The sequence below is a fragment of the Telopea speciosissima genome, chromosome 2, assembly GCF_018873765.1.
Source record: "Telopea speciosissima isolate NSW1024214 ecotype Mountain lineage chromosome 2, Tspe_v1, whole genome shotgun sequence".
Taxonomy (NCBI): Eukaryota; Viridiplantae; Streptophyta; class Magnoliopsida; order Proteales; family Proteaceae; genus Telopea; species Telopea speciosissima.
The window spans coordinates 68,708,868-68,722,950 of NC_057917.1; the positions used below are offsets into that span (position 1 = coordinate 68,708,868).

At 41.5% G+C, this 14,083-nt stretch overlaps 1 protein-coding gene across 3 annotated transcripts in view; it reads left to right on the forward strand.

Moving 5' to 3' along the window:
- LOC122651978 (phospholipid-transporting ATPase 2-like) overlaps positions 1-14,083 on the forward strand; it is a 127,642-nt gene that overhangs the window by 40,775 nt on the left and 72,784 nt on the right. For all 3 annotated transcript variants that reach the window (XR_006331539.1, XM_043845580.1, XM_043845581.1), the window contains exons 6-7: positions 7,156-7,322; positions 11,632-11,736. Coding sequence is in view for 2 of the 3 variants with exons in the window: in XM_043845580.1 (XP_043701515.1) it covers positions 7,156-7,322; positions 11,632-11,736 (272 nt within the window). In the remaining variant the exon portion in view is untranslated. The remainder of the gene's footprint in view (positions 1-7,155; positions 7,323-11,631; positions 11,737-14,083) is intronic.

Consider the following 14,083-nt stretch of genomic DNA (forward strand, 5'->3'; position numbering starts at 1 on the left):
GAGGCTGTTTTCTTACTCGAACCCACGACCACTAGGTCACAATGGAGCAACCTCACCATTGGATGAGAAACATAGAATAAAGTGCTTTCCCATACATGGTTTGCCTCTGGATGCAAGTGCAATTGGAGTACGTTTTCACTTTTCACTCTTCTACTCGAAGAGCCGGAACTGGTTGGGTCATAAACGTCTTGAGTAATTGCTGTTTGTGCACTTCAACAGGAGAATATGAGATTTGAGATCTAGCACATACGCATAGGGATGGAGAATGACAAAGACCCAATTGAACTCAGCAACATCTTCCAGTTGGAATCAGATGAGGAGAATCCCCTGTACTAGTGGGTGAGGGTTCGCGGTGACTCGATGATTGATCAGGCTGGTGGTAGGCCCGACCCTGAGATTTCCAGTGAGATGGGGGCTGGTGTTAGCGAGTTCATGTCTTCTTGAGAGGGTCACGTCCACACAGACACCTAGACCTTTTGAGTCCAGCCTGGCGGGGATGATGAGGATATTGACTGGTGGTATTCCAATGGCCGCACTCGCTCATTGTTGCCCTTTGCTGGTGTTGATGATGATGGTGGTGGTGGTGGTGATGGAGATAGATATGCAAGCCTTCAAGAGGAGTATGACTAGGTAGAGGAGCCGGAGTCCATCCGATTCACAGTAGAGACTCAGTTTGATCATGTTACTCAGGATGTTGACTATGGTGCATGTGCCCCCACACGTGCAGGTTATACCAGAGTCCCGCATCGCAGGTTTAGACTAGATGAGGAGCATGATAGTATTGACATGGAGATAAATGTTTCTTTTTTGTCTGACACAATTGGAGGCTTCAGTCTGGAGGGTAGTAGTGGGTTCAGGCAGCTTAGACAGTGCCGTGCACCATCATTTTCCACAGACACATCCAATGTCGGGTATGGTGGAAATGGCTCTTCATCATCTTCTTTCCGCACTACTCATAATGATCAGTCGCAGGGTGTGGCATCATTCGTCGATAGCATCTTCTCCTTCCTAGGTCCCCGATAGCCCTATTAGTCTGGTCCATCAAGCAACTACGATGGAGGTACATTAGTTGGAAGTTAAGGAATGTAGGAGAGCAAGGAGATAGATGGAAGTAGAAGGTTGGAGAAAAAGAAGAAGAAGTGAAGAGAAGAGAAGAGAAGAGAAGAGAAGAGAGATGATCGTGCAAATGTTGTGTGTTGGAGTATTCTCTCCCCCACACCTATATTACTTCACTAATAATAAGGAAGGAATTACGTGCACCTCCCTAGGGAGGTAAAGGTAAATATGAGAAATTATAATATAAGGCAACTAGTCAACAAACTAGTTCCTAAAGTACCCTTACTGCATAAACTCTAACACTCCCCCTCAAGTTGGAGAATAAATGTCATGCATTCCCAGCTTGCATAATAGGGTACCAACTACAGAGAAGTGAGCCCTTTGGTGAAGATGTCCGTCAATTGATAACCAATCTTCACAAAAGAGGTGCAAATGTAGCTAGAGTCTATCTTCTCCTTGATGAAGTACGGGTCCACTTCAATGCGTTTTGTTTTGTCATGTTGCTATGGATTGTGAGCAATGCTTAGCTGCTTTGTTATCACAGTAGAGCCGCATAGGTTCTTCAGTATCAAACCCCTACTCCTGGACCAATCGTCTCAACCATATGGGATCGCAAACCCAAACTGCATGAGCCATAGCCCTAAATTCTGCCTTTGCACTGGATCTAGCTACAACAGATTGTTTTTTGCTTCTCCATGTGACTTAGTTACCACCCACAAATGTTCAATAACCAGATGTAGACCTTCTGTCTGAGATGGATCCAACCCAATCGGCATTTGTGAAACCTTTTACTCTCAAGTGATTGTGCTTGGCATATAATAGTCCTTTCCCTGGAGAAGACTTCAAGAGTCTGAGAATGCGGTATACAACATCCAAGTGCCCACTCTTGGGAGCATGCATAAATTGGCTCACCACTCCCACTGCATAAGAAATATCTGGGCAAGTCATAGATAGATAGATGAGCTTCCCCCACTAGCCTCTGGTACTTCCCTGCATCAACAAGAGAGGGACCACAATCTTCTCTTAGTTTGTGATTCTGCTCAATAGGAGAACTTGTTGGATTGCAGCCCAACATGTGTGTCTCTTTCAACAAAAAAAGAACATACTTCCTTTGACATATGTTGATTCCCCTCTTGGACCTTGACACTTCAATTCCCAAGAAATACTTCAAGGGACCGAAATCTTTAATCTCAAACTGTTGAGCCAAGTAGGTCTTCAGCCTATCTATCTCGGCTCTGTCATCTCCAGTTACTACAATGTCATCAACATAGACAATAAGGGCTGTGATGGTACCATTACCTTTCCAGGTAAATAGAGTGTGGTCAGCTTGGCTCTGGGAATACCCATTCTTCAAAATGGTTTGTCTAAACCTCTCAAATCAAGCTTCTGGACTGTTTGAGACCATATAAAGCCTTCTTGAGGAGACACTCCTTCCCTTCAGCTGAAGGAAATTTGAAGCCAAGAGGAGGCTGCATGTACACTTCCTCCTCTAAGTGACCATAGAGGAAGGCATTTTTCACATCTTATTGATATAGTGGCCAATCTCTATTGGCTGCCAATAATAAGAGAACTCTTATAGAATTGTGCTTAGCCACAGGAGCAAATGTTTCCTGATAGTCAATCCCATACACCTAACCTTATCCCTTGGCCACCAACCTAGCCTTGTATCTCTCAATTTTACCATCTGATTGGTACTTGGCTGTGTAGACCCATCTACATCCAACTGGAACTCTCCCCCTGGGAAGATCAACCAGTTTGCAAGTGCATTTTTTTTCAAGTGCCAGCATTTCCTCAGACATGGCTTGCTTCCGCTTGGGGTCAGATATGGCCTTACCAACATTCTTGGGAATGGAAATAGTGGAAAGGGCAGTAGTAAAAGCAATTATTTGTGGGAGATAGAGCACCATAGGAGACAAACTGGGCTATGGGATTAGTACAAACTCTCTTGCACTTTCGAACAATAATGGGAAGATCTAACTTAGAGGGAAGAGAAGAAGTATTAAATGACTGAGGAGGGTTGAGCTTAGGATGTGGATCCAAAGAAGACTCTTGGCAGGTCTTCTTCCTCTAGCAACCTCTTTTGTACACTTTTAACTCCTTTGTATTGTCAGAACCAACACATGTATTATCACAAATATCAACAATCTTCACCTCTTTATGTTTCCCAACATCAAGCTGAAATGGATGAATAGACAAGGGGGTGAAGAAAAGGGATGACTTCAGTAGCCTCTTTACTCCTACTATTCTCCCCCTGAAGGGGATGCTAAACAGGAGTAAAGAAGGGAACAGACACAAAGAAGCTGATGTCTTTGGAAAGAAGTCGCTGGCGGGAAGAGGGATGGTAGTACTTATAGCCTTTAGAGAAAGATGCATTTAAGGGCCTTGTGATCAGGCTTAGTCCTAGCAGATTTATTGACATGGACGTAGCAAACACACCCAAACCCCTTGGGAGGAAGAGAGAAAGCAGAAGTCTGGGGAGACAATCTTTCCAAAGGGAATTTGGAGCCAAGAAGTTTAGTAGTTAAAAAGGCAGCAGTAAGAAGGGCATCAGACCAAAGGGTCTTAGGGACATGTATGCCAAAGAGGAGACTCTTAGTGATTGGGAATTCCTTGCTCAGACTTCCCGCAGATCTCACACTAGTCACCATGCCCTTCTATATATCTTTAATTACATCCACATATTTACTTGGCACTCCTCTCTTCACTAGAACTTGCCGGATTAAATCTCTAGGGACTCGGTGATAGGTTTTTTCTAGGTCAATAAAGACCATATGGAGATCCTTCTTGCTATCTCTATATCTCCATGAGCCTCCTTAATAAGTAGATGGCTTTTGTCGTGGATCTACCTGGCATAAAGCCAAATTGGTTCATCGAGATACTTGTCTCTCTTCTCAACTGGCTTCAATAACCTTCTCCCAAAGTTTCATAGTGTGACTCATTAGCTTAATGCTTTTATAGTTATTGCAGCTTTGGATATCACCTTTATTTTTTGTAGATCAGGACTACAATGCTTCTCCTCTATTCTTCTGACATCTTCCTTGTGTTCATAATCCTGTTAAACAGATTGGTTAACCAATATACCCCACAACTTCCTAGGGTTTTCCACACTTCTATTGGAATCTCATCAGGGCTTGGTGTCTTGTCTGCTTTCATCTTTCTTAAGGCTTCTTTAACTTCCGCCATACTAACCTTTCGTACATATCTATTACATATGGTCTCTTGCTGAATAATGTAATCTTTCGGGTCATTTCTGCTCGAACTATCTCCATTTAGTAGGTCACAAATATATTCATCCCATCTCTTCACATTGTCCTCATCCCTTACCAACACTCTTCCATCCTCACTTGATCGAAATCTCTACTCTTCTTTTTCTCATCTTAGCTATCATATATACCTTTTTTCCCTTCTTTTGTGTTTAGGTTGGTATAGAGGTCCCCATATTTCTTCGCCCTAACCATCTCCACAATCTTCCTAGTTTTGTTAGTGGCATCATTTTACCTCTTTTTATCTTTTGTTTCTTTAGTCCTTTGCCATGTCTTAAAACCAAGGTTCTAAACTTGGATTTCGACTAGGTTTCGATCAGCCAGAAACCGAGTTCATCTCGGTTTCGACCATATCTCGGTCAAAACCTGGAACTTTCTCCAGGCTAACTCGAACCTTGGTTTCGAGGCCCAGAAGTTGTTTTTGCCCTGATTCTTGTTGTGCTGCCTATTTTTTACATTTTAAATTCAATCCATGCATTAGTTTCACATGGAGAACACTAAAAATAATACTTGTGGTTTTGATCCAAGTTTGATATTGTATATTGTTCTTGGACATGGTATCGAATAAGGTTTGATTGGAACATAACACCTTTAATATAAATCAGACTTAAGCAATCTTGGATTTGTTAGAAATCTTTGTTTTGATAGCTTTCCAACAAGTACAAGATTTCTTAAATCTAGTTTATTGAAGGAGTTATGTACCAATCAAACTTAATTTGGTGAGCGCGAATGCTATCAAAATCGCTTTGAATGAAAATATTTTTTTAAACATTAAAATAATTGAATATTTTACCGCACTTTTGGTTTTTAGCAATGTTTTACCGTATTAAGATTTATGAAATTTTTAGATTTGTGAAAAACCTCAACATTAGAAAGTTGAAAATTGCACCTATCGTCGAAAATCCAGTTTTTGTTCTTGAACTAGAGGGTTGACTTTTTTTCCTTTTGGAATTTAACTTTTTAACTATTTTTATTAGATTCAAATAGGGGGTATTTGCTTATTTATGAATAATATCTCAAGTAAATGAAATACAAATACAAAAACATTTACTTAAATAAGTGTTCGTCCTGGTTTCTGGCCTGGTTACTGGCATACTTAAGTATCTGTACTGGTTTCGAGCCAGGTTTCCCCAAGTTTCGATGGGCATTAAGTGTCGAAACTTGCAAAATTACCAACATCTCGGTCAAAACTAGTCGAAACCATCGAATTTCGATCGAAACCCTGGATTTTTTAAAATCACCCTTCAACTCATCTCGGAAACTTGCGAAACCGAGTTAACTCGGTGGTTTCGACAGGTTTCAGTCGAGTTCTTCTTCCATACTTAAAATAATCTTTCTTGACCTTAATGGCTGCTTGGACCACATTGTTTCACCACCAAGTCTCCCTATGGGCCTGACGACTACCCTTCGCTTTTCCTTGCACATCTTTGGCAACCCTCTTAATACAAGTCATCATCTCGTTCCACATCGCACTGTCATGACATAAGAATATGCTCCAAAATAAATAAAAATCCTCAGAAAAATCTTTATTTCCACTCAATCACAAATCTGGCCTTGCAACAGCAAACGAACATGTCACAAACTTGTAACAAAACCGTTTCCACCTCCCTTTGGCTCGATCCCTGGCACCCCTTAGGGGTTCTCTACAATGTTTTTGGAGCCAGAGCGATTTACTCCTCCGGCATCCCCAAATCAGCCCCTCTCCTCCATCATCTCACTTGGCTCTTGGTCTCCCCATACCCTTCATATCCCTATCCTCTCTCAGATCTGGCAGTCCCTCCCCCCCAGCTCTTGCGGATAAGGTCATTTGGCTCCCATCCCCCAACGGTCTTTTTAGCTTTAGATCGGCCTGGAATTTTGTTCGTAACCCTAGACCCTCTGTCCCTTGGTACAAACTAGTTTGGTTCAAAGGCCTCATCCCCCACAATAGCTTCACGGTCTGGAGAACCCTTAACCTTTGCCTCCCCATCCAAGCCTTCCTCCTTCACCGTAACATCCCTGTCTCCCCCTCTTGCATTTTCTGTTGGAACGGTTCTTAGGACACTGCCCATCTTTTCTTTGCCTGCCCCTTTACATCCTCCATCTGGACAAAGCCCTCCCATCCATTTGGCCCTGTAGCAGGAGACCTTTGCCCTTTGATCGAGAATGGCTCTGGATGGACATGACCTTCCATGGCTGCACTCTCTGAGACACTGTTGGAAAGCTTGTGTTCATTTGGATGGAGGGGAACCTTAGGAGATGGACTTCCAACTCTCTCTCCTTCGACTTGATTTGGAAAGCCATCTCTTTCGATGTCTCCTCTAAGCTCAGCTCCATCCCCCATAGATCCATTATTGACACCCCCAAGGAACAGGCATATTGCTGTTACCTGGGGTTTAGACAGCTCTCTTTTGCCGCGGCCTCCTCCTTTTAGGATGGCCTAAAGTTTTCTTTTCTGTTCCCCCCCTTCTTTTCTTCCCCCTTCTCCTTGTATACCCCCCCTTTTTTCCCCCTGCCCCCTCTGGGTGTTTGGTAATGAATTTATTTTTCCAAAAAAAAAAAACCCTATGCAGTGACATTTATCCAGTCTCTTGTCTTGAAAGATGCTTGTGTGGGGCCACAAGCAAAAATGGCCTTATATAAATCTGTGTGAAACATTGGCATACATCTCTATTTCCAGATTAACAATTTAACTGAACACCAGGAAATAATTCCTAGATAAATGTATTAGTTTTTTAACTATGAATTATCACATATTGAATTACATGCTAATGCGATATAAATAGTAATTGCTAAAAAAGGATTGCCATGTTTTCAATGCCATTCTTAATTTTATTTATTTCATCTTATTTTTCAGGTAATGAAACCAAACTGGGCATGAGTAGAGGTGTACCAGAACCAAAACTTACAGCAGTTGATACAATGATTGATAGATTGATGGGGGCAATATTTCTATTTCAATTGGTGGTGGTTATTGTTCTTGGCACAGCTGGTAATGTTTGGAAGGAGACAAAAGCACACAAGGTTAGCTGGAATCTTTGGCTCTTATTTAATTGAATTTGTTGGGTAAATAATGGTTCTACGTTTCTACTATCTAAAAGTGGTGTATTCTTGTCCCATTTAACATTTTGCAAATCACAATGGTACAAGTTTGTGATGCAGATTCATCACCAAAATAGGCTTGTTTTATTAGGAATAAGTCTAGGGTTGGGTTCTATACATGTTTGGCCTTTTGATCCCATGGGTTTTCTATGTAATAGGTCACTTTTATGGACCTAAAGTATGGGTAGGGTTGTTGGGGTAAATTCCACACATCACCCATTATGGTTTTGATGACAACAAATAAGTTAGTTGTACCAACTCTTTTCTAAAAGATGCATAGAGAAGAGCGGAGCATCAAGTGAGGGGGAGCACTCAATTCAAGAGATTGATGCTCAAAGCAAATTGAACTTGTCCAATCTTTCAAGACATCAAAGAATCATGAAGAATGGAGAACAACTTTTGAGCAAGACAAGTTAGAGGAACTCACTTTGAAGATACTCATGTAAATAAGTGAAGTTAAAGACTTAAAGAATTGTGAAAACTTAGAAATGTACTAAGTTGTAAATTCATTTGTTAAAGTTCATATGTAATGCACACACTCACGCATGCATACATGTAGTGTGACCCTAGGAGGTTGTTTTAGACACTTCTCACTTGGACTAAGACCAAAGAAATTGGCCCGGACTTGTCCAATGGAATTGACCCAAGTAAGTCCAATAAAGGACTTAATAATGTCAACAGAAATTTTATGATCCAGCATACCGGATCATGAAACGGCATACCGGATCAGTGTTGCAATCTCAGGAAATTGCCTGCAGTAGCCTTCCAGCCCACGTCAGATTGTAATCCAGCATACCGGATCATGAACCGGCATACCGGATCATAATCCAGCATACCGGATCAAGATATGACTGTTATAATTTATTCGTTATTCCTTTGTTTTAAAAGGAAATTAGGTGATCCGGCATACTGGATTGACATCCAGTATACTAGATTATTTATAGACTGTGGAATCCGTTCCTTAATTGGATTCCTAATTAATTCTAGCTTCTTTAGCTATAAATACCTAATTGTTTTAGGCTCTAAGCACATCAATTAACATCATTGAATCATAATCAAGAGCCTCCAAGAACAAGTCACTCCCAAGTGAGATTTCAAGCACCAATCCAAGGCATTCAATCTCACTTAAGCTCCCTTCATACATATTTGCATTTAAGCTTCACTGTTTGAAAGGTAGCATAGTTTTCACTAAGGTTTGAGGTAATACTAAACCCCTTAGTGTTTATTTTCACTTTGCATAAGTTGTTTGAGTCCTCTTGCTCGGAATCAAGAGTAGTTGAGTCCTCTTGCTCGGAATCAAGAGTAGTTGAGTTCTCTTGCTCTTAATCAAGATTTGTACGAGTTCTCTTGCTCTCACTCAAGATTTGCTTTAGTGGAATTCTCTCTAAGTTGAGAGGAGTAGACGTAGGCACGAATTGGCCGAACCACTATAAATCTTTGTGTCTCTCTTCTTATATTTATCTTTATTGCTTGTCTTTATGTTTGGTATTTTTGTGTTGCATTTATTTTTAATCTTCAAACCTTCACCTATTCACCCCCCTCTAGGTGATTTCACAAGGGTTGCATATGGGATTAGTTGTTTTAGTTCCATACTTAGTTTTGGTGTTTTTGTTCATAAATTGAACCGGTTCAACCAATGGTTCAATTTAAACGATTTTAGTAGTTTTCTTTTAAGTGTTTAGTGGGGCTGGACTAGGACTTTGTTTGGAGTCTATTTTAGTTTTCTAGTTAGTTTAAGTTACATAATAGGTTAAGGATTGGGTTAGACCTTTCCTTTTTAGTATAGGAGTCTATTTCTGGGTCTTTTATATAAGGTTGTAAGGAGGGCATGGTATTGACGACGAATTTTGACAGTGATGAAAAGCTTTTTGCTGCTCTTCTTCTCCAATGAAGATTTTTATCTTGTGTTTGATCAAGGCTGGTGAGATTGGTATTTGATCCAATCGACAACTTGCGGTGTGAAGCTTGGGTGGTTCTTTGAATATCTCCTTCAAGTTCTAGTTCAAGATTCAATTTTTATTCAAGTTTTCATCTTCAAACAAGCTGCTGCCAAGATTTCTCTGCAACAACAGTGAGTTAGAAGTATTCCCCATCCCCGCTTTTCTTCTTCTAATCCTCTCACATCCCAACGCTAAGAATCCCCCTTTTTTTATTTTTACTTTGCCAACATAAAAAACCTGTTTAGACCTAACCAGGCATCTACGGACTCCAAAATAGGAACACTTAACCCCCTGCCCATTAGGAGAACTTGATCTCTTTTGCTGCCCATTCCAACCATCTAAAACCCTAACATCCCCATCTCAAATCATTCCCCAAAACCCTAAAACTTCCTTAGACCAAACCAACCCTCAGAATCACCCCAAACTTGGACCAAATCTCCCTCTCACCCTTAGGGAAACTTGATCCAAGCCCCTGCCCTAAACTCTCATCCTAAACCCTATATTCCCCCATTATTCTCTTTTCAAAAACCCAAAACCCTAAACCTAAGTTGCTGCCAAACGAAGTTTACACTATTAGACCTATCAAAACTTAACGTAACCTTCACTGATAGACTCCTCTACATCAACTTACCCTAACCCTATGTCCCTACCCTCAAACCCTAACCCTAACCCTAATTTAACCAAAAACACCTATTTTGACCTATTCAAACTACCCTATTCATGGCAGATCCTGGTTATTGGCTTCTTGTTGGTCTCCTACCAATCTAGAACTACATTAAGTGTTATCAAGGGTTGGGTTCTATACATGTTGGGCCTTTGATTGGATGGGTTTTCTATGTAATAAGTCACTTTTATGGACCTAAAGTATGGGGAATTGGGTTGCATAGTTGTTTTAGTTCCCTACTTGGTTTTATTTTGGTGTTTTTGTTCATAAATGGAACTGGTTCAACCAATAGTTCAATTTAAGTGATTTTAGTAGTTTTCTTTTAAGTGTTTAGTGGGGCTGGACTAGGACTCTATTTTGAGTCTATTTTAGTTTCCTAGTCAGTTTAAGTTACCTAATAGGTTAAGGATTGGGTTAGGCCTTTCCTTTTTAGTGTAGGAGTCTATATTTGAGTCTTTTATATAAGGTTGTAAGGGGGCAAGTATTGACGACGAATTTTGTCATTAATGAAAAGCTTTTTTCTGCTCTTCTTCTCCAATGAAGTTTTTTGTCTTGTGTTTGATCAAGGCTGGTGGGATTGATGTTTGATCCAATCGACATCTTACGGTGTGAAGCCCGGGTGGTTCTTTGAAGACCGCCTTCAAGTTCTAGTTCAAGTTTCAATTTTTATTCAAGTTTTCATCTTCAAACAAGCTGCTGCCATGATTTCTCTCCAACAACAGGGAGTTTGAAGTATTCCCCATCCCTGCTATTCTTCTTCTAGTCCTCTCTCATCCCAACCCTAATAATCCTTCTTTTTATTTTCATTTTGCCAACATCAAAAACCTGTTTAGACCTGACCAGCCATCTACGAAACCCCAAAATTGGAACACTTAACCCCCTGCCCATTAGGAGAACTCGATCTCCTTTGCTGCCCATCCCAACTATCTAAAACCCTAACTTCCCCATCTCAAATCGTTCCCCAAAAAACCTAAAACTTCTATAGACCAAACCAACCATCAGAATCAGCCCAAACTTGGATCGAATCTCCCTCTCATCCTTGTGGAAACTCGATCCAAGCCCATGCCCTAAACTCCCTTCCTAAACCCTAGATTTCCCCAGTATTCTCTTTTAAAAAACCCAAAACCCTAAACCTAAGTTGCTGCCAAATCAAGTTTACACTCTTAGACCTATCAAAACTTAACGTAACTTTCATTGATAGACTCCCCTACATCAACTTACCCTAACCCTAAATTGACCAAAAACCCTATTTTTGGCCTACCCGATTGGTGTTCATAATAAATCCTGGTTGTTTGGCTCCTAGTTTGACTTTTCAAACCTAGGACTACATTATTTTGCCTTCTTGATTATGATGAAGGTAGTGAAATGCCTTAATTTAATAATGGTATTGGAAATTGAACTGTTTCTTTGCATTTGCCGAGTCGAAACTGAGAGTTTGGACTTATACTTTGGATATGTTATAGTTTCGTTATTAACCTAATCTTCTTTTCTATACTCATTATTATGATTGGAGTCACGGTATTTATGTTATTATGGAGGGACTAAGATCTCTAACTTTATACATTCTTCTTTTACCATTTTATTTGTCAGTAAGAATTTATATCATCAATTCTTTGTTCTGTTGTAGCTATGGTACGTTTTATATCCAAATAAAGGTCCATGGTATGAGCTACTGGTCATCCCTCTGCGGTTTGAGCTTCTGTGTTCTATTATGATCCCTATATCTATCAAGGTAAGAGAACATGTTGTCAATTATTTTTGCTTGGTTTGCATTAGGACTTGATTTCGCATCAGTAGTCGTGTCAACAAGACTTACAAAACCTATGAGGAAGCAACATTGGGAATTAGTTGCTTCCATTCTCCTTGGACTTTCGAAACCGATAATGCTCTTTGAGGATCTAGAATGCATCTTACTATCTCTTTTGTTTGAAACAGGACTTGCAGCATGGTGGCAGTGATTTCTTAATTACTTTGTCTGTAAAACTAGTAAAAAGAGAAATTTATATAAATATAAGATCTTACTCAAATTCCAAAATGGTTATTGTGTCATGGATTACCAATAATTTTTTTCATCATTCTTTATTCTTCCTAATCAGGTTGGCTCTGGGAGATATTTGATTCATTAGATGGCTAGCTGAGAAACCTTCTTAATGACATCAAAATCAAGTAGAACAGGAAATTTTGAAACTCTACACTGCAACGAAAATAAGGCATAAGGAGAAGTAATAGATTTGATCGTGGGCTCAATTTAAAACTAATTTTGGTGTTGGGAAAGAAAAAACCTAAATAGTAGTTGAACAACCTTTTTTTTTTTTTTTTTTTTTGGATGAATAAAAATTTAATTACGAAGAAAAGAGAAAGGATGTACAAGCCGAAGCAAGAACTACATGGTGGTTAGGATAGAAGAAGGGATGCCCCAGGAGACAACAATGAGCCTGTTCCTTGGGGAATCCTTCACATCCTTAAGGGGGAGGGATCTAACTTTAGATGAAACATAAAAAAAGATGGCCTTCCAAATCATGTCGAAAGAGCGGGAGTTGGATGTCCATCTTCTGAGGTTGCGTTCCATCCAAATGTGAGCAATAGTGGCACAAAAGGCAATCTTGCCAACCGAGTCGCATATCGACTTCCCTCCGAATGTCATATCTATCCAAATCCACTCTCGGCTAAGGGGGAGAGGAATGCGCCTACCTGGCCAGCAAAGGCGGAGAACACGGGTCCAGATGGAGGAGGCAAAGGGGCAAGTGAAGAAAAGGTGATCGGCATCTTCAGCCCCATTCCAACAAAGACAGCAGCTGGGAGGAACTTGAATATGCCGATGAGCAAGAAAGGCTTGGGTGGGGAGACAGCCAGCTAGGGTGCGCCAAGCGGTGAGGGTATGGCGAGGAATGTGACCGTGAAACCAAACAACTCTGTACCAAGGACAGGGGGTCCCTCTATGTCTAACCAAATCCCAAGCTGAGTGAGAGCTGAATCTACCAGATTGGAAGGGGAGCCACAAGATGGTGTCACCTCTGCCGCGGTGCCCAGGGGGAATGGGGGGGAGGGAGCTCCAAAGGTTGGCGAGAGGGGGGGAGAAGGGGAGGGGGGGGGACCAGGAGCCACTGGAAATGATGGCAGCGACGTGGGCAAATCTGTCCAAACCAGAGGAGTAAATATCTCTAGGGATCACAATAGTAGAGAGAACTCCGGAGGGGTGCCACTTATCGAGCCAAAGCAGGGTGGTCGAACCGTCATCAATCCTGCAAGTAATAGCCTCCCTGGCTAGGTGTCTGACCTGAAGAATCCTGCGCCAAACCCAAGAGGAGTTAGCTCCTGGACTAACAGACCAAATAGAATCTCTGCGAAGAGGCCCAGCATAAACCCAAGAAGTCCAGATGGAGGATCTGTTGGTGAGGATCTTCCAAATAAGCTTTATGGAACCAGCGTTGTTAACATCTTTTATTCTTCTAAGCCCGAGCTCTCCTTCAGATTTGGGAACACAAAGGGAAGCCCAGCTCTTAGGGTGCAGAAATCTAGCTGAGTCCACACCTTTCCAGAGGAAAGCACACAAAATGGATTCAGCCTCCTTGATGGTTGCCTTAGGGAGGCCGAAAACTCCGCTCCAATAAATGTAGCAAGACTGAAGAACCGATCTGATAAGCTCAAGGCGACCTGCATAGGAAAGGAGTTTTGCTTTCCAAAGTTGCAACCTCTTGCGAAGGAGATCCAGGATGGGAGAGCAGTGGTGGGCTGAAAGTCTAGCAGGGATGAGGGGGAGGCCAAGGTAGCGGACTGGGAGGGTTCCAATGGTAAAGCCTGTGAGGGAGGACAGGGAGGTTTTGGTTAGGTCAGAGACTCCAGCAAAGAAGATTTGGGACTTCAGTAGGTTGATGCGAAGGCCCGAAAGGTTCTGGAAAAGAAGGAGGGAGGACATGATGGACTCAATGGAGCAGGGGTCAGCCTTGGAGAAGATCATGAGATCATCAGCGAAGGCCAGGTGGGTCAGGTTGGTAGGCTTGCATTTAGGGATGGGGGAAATGAGGTGAAGATCGGTTTTAGACTGGATGCTACGAGAGAGGACCTTAAGGGAGAGGTAA